This window comes from Henckelia pumila, chromosome 2 (genome assembly GCF_033568475.1).
Source record: "Henckelia pumila isolate YLH828 chromosome 2, ASM3356847v2, whole genome shotgun sequence".
Lineage (NCBI taxonomy): Eukaryota > Viridiplantae > Streptophyta > Magnoliopsida > Lamiales > Gesneriaceae > Henckelia > Henckelia pumila.
In genome coordinates this window covers 19,690,268-19,696,570 of record NC_133121.1, presented here as the reverse complement: position 1 = coordinate 19,696,570, position 6,303 = coordinate 19,690,268, and the positions used below count along the sequence as shown (strand labels likewise).

At 37.3% G+C, this 6,303-nt stretch overlaps 2 protein-coding genes across 2 annotated transcripts; both read left to right on the top strand.

Annotated features, from left to right (window-relative positions):
* Positions 1-3,710: 3,710 nt before the first annotated feature.
* LOC140877327 (uncharacterized) lies at positions 3,711-4,325 on the top strand. Its single transcript, XM_073280865.1, has 2 exons — positions 3,711-4,063; positions 4,250-4,325. Exons 1-2 carry the CDS (start codon positions 3,711-3,713, stop codon positions 4,323-4,325), a joined length of 429 nt encoding a protein of 142 aa, XP_073136966.1.
* Positions 4,326-4,333: 8 nt separating this feature from the next.
* On the top strand, positions 4,334-6,099 carry LOC140877326 (uncharacterized). The gene is made up of 4 exons (XM_073280864.1): positions 4,334-4,675; positions 4,829-5,090; positions 5,289-5,591; positions 5,702-6,099. Exons 1-4 carry the CDS (start codon positions 4,334-4,336, stop codon positions 6,097-6,099), a joined length of 1,305 nt encoding a protein of 434 aa, XP_073136965.1.
* The last annotated feature ends 204 nt before the right edge of the window (positions 6,100-6,303 follow it).

Genomic DNA, 6,303 nt, shown 5'->3' with positions numbered 1-6,303 from the left:
TTGTTTCGAGATTCAAGGTAAAAATTTAATTGTTATTTAATTTTTACACGCACAATTTAATCGTAAAGTTTTGATATCCATGATATGGAATCGTTCCATATAAAATTTTTAAACTTCCGCTGCACCGGGTATCAATTCTGATTGATCTGATCACCGTTTTCAACAAAGGGCACCAGGTATAAGGTTCGATCCCTGGGGAGGGCAAAAACTCCCCTAGCCAGGTGGAGAGAAGGCCATGAGTAAGAAAATGTTTGTGGGCCCCTTGAGCTGTGAAGGGACGCACCCGGACCATTACAAAAAAAGGCGCCCTTTTTTTGTAATGGTCCGGGTGTGTCCCTTCACAGCTCAGGGGCCCGCAAACATTTTCTAACTCATGGCCTTCTCCCCACCTGGCTAGGGGAGTTTTTGGCCTCCCCAGGGATCGAACCTTGTACCTCCAAGCTTAAGTACAAAGTTTTCTGATTCCTAGTACCATTGAGCTAGTCAGGGAGGTGGGGAGAATGCCATGAGTTAGAAAATGGTTGCGGGCCCCCTGAGATGTGAAGGGAAGCACCCGGACCATTACATCCATTCAATTTAAAACCCCACAATAGCTCAAGTTGCACACCAACAAATCAAATTAAACCATTGAGAAGTTTTATAGTCTTTTCACTTGTCCGAGTAATTGCACCCGGTTATCCTCAACTCCATACATTCTCCTCCATATTTCGCTCTTTGAATCTGTAGGACTAGAATTTCAATCCTCATTCCAATGTCTCCCTTACCTTACTTACTCCATTCTTTGCTCTTTTTGTTTTCCGATTAAGATCAAAAGGGAGGTTGATAGGCTAGCGACTTCCTAAGACTATCACAAGGTTCACACGACCTTCACTATGTCATATACAATTCACAAGCCATGACTCATGCGTGCTAAAGAATATTCAAGAACCATATCAAAGTCTAATTTGCATTAGAGATCAAAGTGTTCCAAGGTTAGAAAATCATCTATTTTCAAAAGCATGCATGTCATCAATTAGATATCATCATGGGCTAGTGTATTCAGCCTCAGTTGTATACAAAGCTACTACAATCTGTGATGGAGCAAATACTAACACATAAAATCAACTCAAATATATATATCAATTAAGCTCGAATAAATCGCAAGTGCACGAGTCAAGTAATAATATAGTATACATGAGTATGAGTATCGTCCCACGGAGATTGATTTATGACAAAATTACCTCAAATATGATTCTTTAATTAATTATAACGAGAGATGGAGAATAAATTAATAAAATAAAATAAAAGGATGAAACAACTGAGAATAAAGAAAATAAGTTCAGAAAATAAACAAACGGTTGCTAGGATCTCGATTCACCTACCCATTTTCTTCTCTAATGATTGAATTTTAATTCTCAATTCATATTTTTGACGGAATTCCCTAATCTATCAATATACTCTCTCGAGCTATATTAATCTAATTAACAAATTGTAATAACCAAGTCTCCTTGTGTTATTTAACAACTGCAATTGCATTAACGATTTGTGGAATCCTCTAGCTTTCGACCTGGTGGACTATGACTATCAACATGTATCCAACCTCATATCTCTATGCAAGTTGTAGATCCATGGATTATATTACCCTTTCATATCATAAAATCTCGTCTCGGTATCAATTATAACACATAAAATCAATAAGAAGTTGATCAATCTCCAAAATTGCAATAAACACAATAATATAATCAAGACGCTTAAAAACCAAATTCAATCTTCAAAAAAAAAATCAAAACATAGTTTTGGAGGTAGGATTCCCTAAATCTCAACAAATAAAAATAATCAAAGAAGAAAAGAAGAAAATTTCTTCTCTTTGTTTGTTGTTCTTCCTTGAGTTTTTCACGTTCTTCACCCTCTTGATGGCCGCTGCCTTTTCTCTGCGTGTGTCGATGATGTTCAACCCTAAAAACGTCAGTCTTTCTTCTATTTACGTGGCCCAAGACTTTTTTCCTTTCAAAACTCCCGAGAAATACAATTTTCCAAAATTGCGGGAGTGCTCAGGCGGTAAAAATGGCCGCCTGAGCGCCATAACATTATGTCCCAGGGTGAAATTTCTTTGTAGGTGCGCCCGAGTGATAGTCGTGTTTGTGTTGCATATTTTAATATCATTGTGTTGATGTTTTGCATACATTTATGTGTTTTAATTACGTATTTTGTTCGTATTTTATTTATCGTGTTTTCATAACATGCTCCCAGTTTTATTGTGTAGGAGGTAACAATTTGGCTGGAAAATGAAGTCAAAAGATTTTTGGCTCGATCTGCTGAACTCAACTGATCGAGCGGGCGTCAGTGAATAATGAAAAATTGAAAACAAAAGTTTTTTGGCTCGATCTGCTGAACTCAACAGATTGAGCGACCAGAAGAAGAAATCCGAAAAATTTTAATAGAGAAAATCTGGCTCGAGCTGCTGAACTCAGCAGATCGAGCCAGATGCGCAGTTCGGGAAAAAATCTTTAAATTAGGAAATTTTATTTTGAAGGAATCTAGTCTATATTTAAGACTTTTATTCCGATTTTTAATCATCTTATCATCAAACTTAGACATGAAGGAGGCTTGGCTGCTAGGTTTTGTTCTTACTTTTCTTAGATTTCTTCTCTTCTTCTGATTTTCTTGCGAATTTCATGAATCGTTGTGGCTAGGCTTTAGAACTTGGTTGAGGAAGACAAGCCTTTGATTTATTTATTTGTGAGATTCAGTTTTTTCATTGTTTAATTCTAATTGAGTATCAAGAGTTGTTTGAAATTGATTGTTATGCTTGTGTGTTTGATTATTGGATTGATCACCTGATAATTTTCTCATACAATATACTGCTAAATTAGAATTCAAATCCGTAATTGTTTGATCTCTCTAATTTGTGAAGCAACTGTGAATAATAATTTCTGCTTGTGAATTTGTTAATTCGTAGGAACATCTCTTGACTAGATTAAATACAACCGCTTGTGCTTGTGTTGTTTAGCTTCATCAATTTCACTAGTTTGAATGCTTCCTTGAATTTACATCTAATCGCTTGTATTGGGTTAATTCATTGGTAAGGGTTAATTTAGAACGCTTGTGTCTAGTTACCTAAGATTAAGGTGAAACAGGAATTTAATTTTAAATGATGAATATTCAATGATAATTAATATTTTCAGACAATCGATGATCGAATGACTAATTTCAAGGGTGTCGTCGACCAATACCAAGACTTGTTTCTCATTGATTTCTTCGTTATAATTTTAATTCTTACATGCTAGTTGATAGATTTAATTTTAATTGTTTTTATTTTTAGTATTTAAATTCAAATCCAAAAATCCCATCTTAATTCATTTTCAGTATTTTTAAGAACGCAAATAAATTTCACTTGCCTCGTGGAAATGATCCCTACTTTTGCTACTACATAATTTATTTATCTGATTGAGTTGGGTTAATTTGGGCGCGATACGACTAAGCGCCACCAAATTTTGGCGCCGCTGCCGTGGAAGGAGTTTAATTTGATTGTGTTCTTTTATTTTTCTTTTCATTATTTGTTTATTTTCTTTCCCCCAGTGCTTGTTGGGTTTGTTAATGCTTTCAGGTGACTCTTCAGAAGAACAATTTCCATACAACCCAGAGATAGAAAGAACTTTCATAGGCAAAAGAGAGAAGCTCGTAGGAGACAAGAAGAGGACGAGCTACAGGCTGAAAATCTTACAAGAGCAATGGCTGAAAACGCGAATCTTAGTATGAGACAACTGGGCACTCCTGATCTAAATCAGCAACCTTTATGCATTACTTTTCCTACTCTAGAAAATAATGCTATATTTGAGTTGAAATCCGGATTAATTCACTCACTGCCTTATTTTCATGGTCTCGTAGGTGAGGATCCGCACAAGCACTTGATGGAATTCCATGTGGTGTGCACAAGAATGAAACCCCATGGAGTGACAGAGGAACAAATCCAGCTGAGAGCCTTTCCATTTTCGTTGAAAAATGCTGCGAAGGATTGGCTATACTACTTACCTCTTGGATCCATCACTACTTGGATAGAGATGAAGAGAATTTTTCTGGAGAAGTACTTCCCAGCTTCTTGAGCAACAAACATCAAGAAAGAGATCTATGGCATCGAGAAGTATACAGGAGAGTCACTTCACAAGTATTGGAAGCGGTTCAGGAAGTTTTGTGCTAGCTGTCCGCAACACCAGATAAGTGAAAATCTTTTAATCCAATACTGCTATGAAGGTTTGTTGTCTCATTACAGGAGTATGCTAGACGCGGCTAGTGGAGTAGTGGAGGAGTGTTTGTTGATAAAACACCGCAAGCTGCAAGGAACTTGATCGATAATATGACTGCCAATTCTCAGCAATTTGGCACCAACAGAAGTGATTCTGCGCCTAAAAGGAGTAATGAGGTAAATATTTCTTCCCTTAAACAACAACTGATTGATCTGACGTCTCTTGTGCGTCAACTTGTTGTTGGGAATGGACAAAATGTGAAAAAGTGTGGAATTTGTGCTGAAGTGGGGCATTCAACTGAGATGTGCCCCACCCTTCATGAGGGATCTACTGAGCAAGTCAATGCAGCAGGAGGATTTCCAGGGCCACCATATATAAATTATGATCCTTACTCGAACACGTACAATCCGGGTTGGAAGGATCATTCAAACCTCAGATATGGCAATCCTTCGGTAAATTAGCCTGAACCTCAAGTACAGCCGAATAATCAAACTTACAGGCCACCATATCCTCCACAACTGCAACGTCCTCAAATCCCAGCGCCGGGTGAGTTTCTAGAAAACATTGTTAAGGATCTTGCAACTAATACTTTAAATTTTCAACAGAAAACGAGAGCAAGTATCCAATACTTGAACACCCAGGTGGGACAGTTGGTAACCGCAGTTAATAGGTCGGAGGCACAAAACTCTAGCAGTTTGCCATCACAGACAGTGCCTAATCCAAAGGAAAATGTGAGTGCAATAACTTTAAGGAGTGGAAGAGAGTTGAAGGTTCAAGAGGAAGTGGTACAAGAACCGGTAAAGCACGAAGATGAGGATAAATCCAAGGTGGGGGAGGATGGGATAGTTCAAAAAAACACACCAAGAGGTAAGTTTTCTCATCTTTCTGAATATAAACCCGTACCCCCTTTTCCCTTAATTACATTGAAAGAGTCTAGAAAGGACGAAGGTATTAAGGGGTTGTATGAAATTTTTCATAGATGTGAGATAAATATTTTATTGTTAGATGCTATTAAGAAAGTACCTCGCTATGCTAAATTTCTAAAAGAATTATGTTCTGCGAAAGGACAACATAAGTTGAAGGGATGTAAAAAAATTGAACTAGGAGAACAGGTTTCTGCTGTGATTTGGAGAAAGACACCTGAAAAATGCAAGGATCTAGGTATGTTTTCGATTCCTTGTAAAATAGGAGATGTTCAGCTTGATACGGCCATGTTAGACTTAGGAGCATCGATTAACGTTATGTCATATTCTGTTTATGCTTCCTTAAAACTAAGGCCTTTGAATGAAACTGCAACTGTTATCCAGATGGCTGATATATCTACTATTTATCCTAGGGGTGTGATAGACGATGTTCATGTGCAAGTTGGTAATTTGGTTTTTCCTGCTGATTTTTATGTGCTTGACATAAAAAAAATGATTTGAAGAGCCCAATTTTGCTAGGAAGACCGTTTCTTAAAACTTCAAAATCTGTTATAGATGTTAATAATGGTACTCTCACTATGGAATTCGATGGAAATATTGTCAAGTTTAATATTTTTGATAACCTGAATTTTTCTAGTTGTAAAAGTGTTGTTAATAATCTTGATATCAATGATTACTTGTCACAAGAATATAAGAAAATTGTGAATGAGTGTAAGTTGAAGGAAGTAATGGCAAGACCTGCTAAAATTTCTAATGCTAGAATTTTTCTCTCTAATTTGCAGGCATCTAAGACTGAGCCAAAACTTCCTCCAGATCGATCAAAAGGAATAACCATGGGAAAAAGGAAGAAGTCGTCAAGAGACTGGAATCCCCAAGAAATCAAAGCAGAGAAAGAAAAGACAGAAGTTAACTGCAACACTGTTCAAATGGGTGAAGGTGGACAAGGGAATTAGATGTGAACCACCATGAGCATCGGAAGCTTATAGTCGGGCCGAAGACTTTAAACAGAGGCACTGACTGGGAGGCAACCCAGTGTTCTTTCATGTCATTTTAGTTTTTTTTTTCGTTTTATTTTAGTTGTTTTCAGAACCGAGTGCCGCCACCTCCGCAGTCCGAGTTTCAATATGATTCTTCCGTTATTTTGTCAGACATGGAAG

Bases quoted from the DNA above. Each gene is read 5' to 3' on its own strand.
- LOC140877326 (XM_073280864.1), top strand. From the start codon at position 4,334: ATGACTGCCAATTCTCAGCAATTTGGCACCAACAGAAGTGATTCTGCG. The intron at 4,676-4,828 runs GTAAATTAGCCT...AATTTTCAACAG, and splicing joins TCAGATATGGCAATCCTTCG to AAAACGAGAGCAAGTATCCA. The intron at 5,592-5,701 runs GTAATTTGGTTT...AATCTGTTATAG, and splicing joins CGATGTTCATGTGCAAGTTG to ATGTTAATAATGGTACTCTC.
- LOC140877327 (XM_073280865.1), top strand. From the start codon at position 3,711: ATGGCTGAAAACGCGAATCTTAGTATGAGACAACTGGGCACTCCTGAT. The intron at 4,064-4,249 runs GTACTTCCCAGC...GTCTCATTACAG, and splicing joins AAGAGAATTTTTCTGGAGAA to GAGTATGCTAGACGCGGCTA.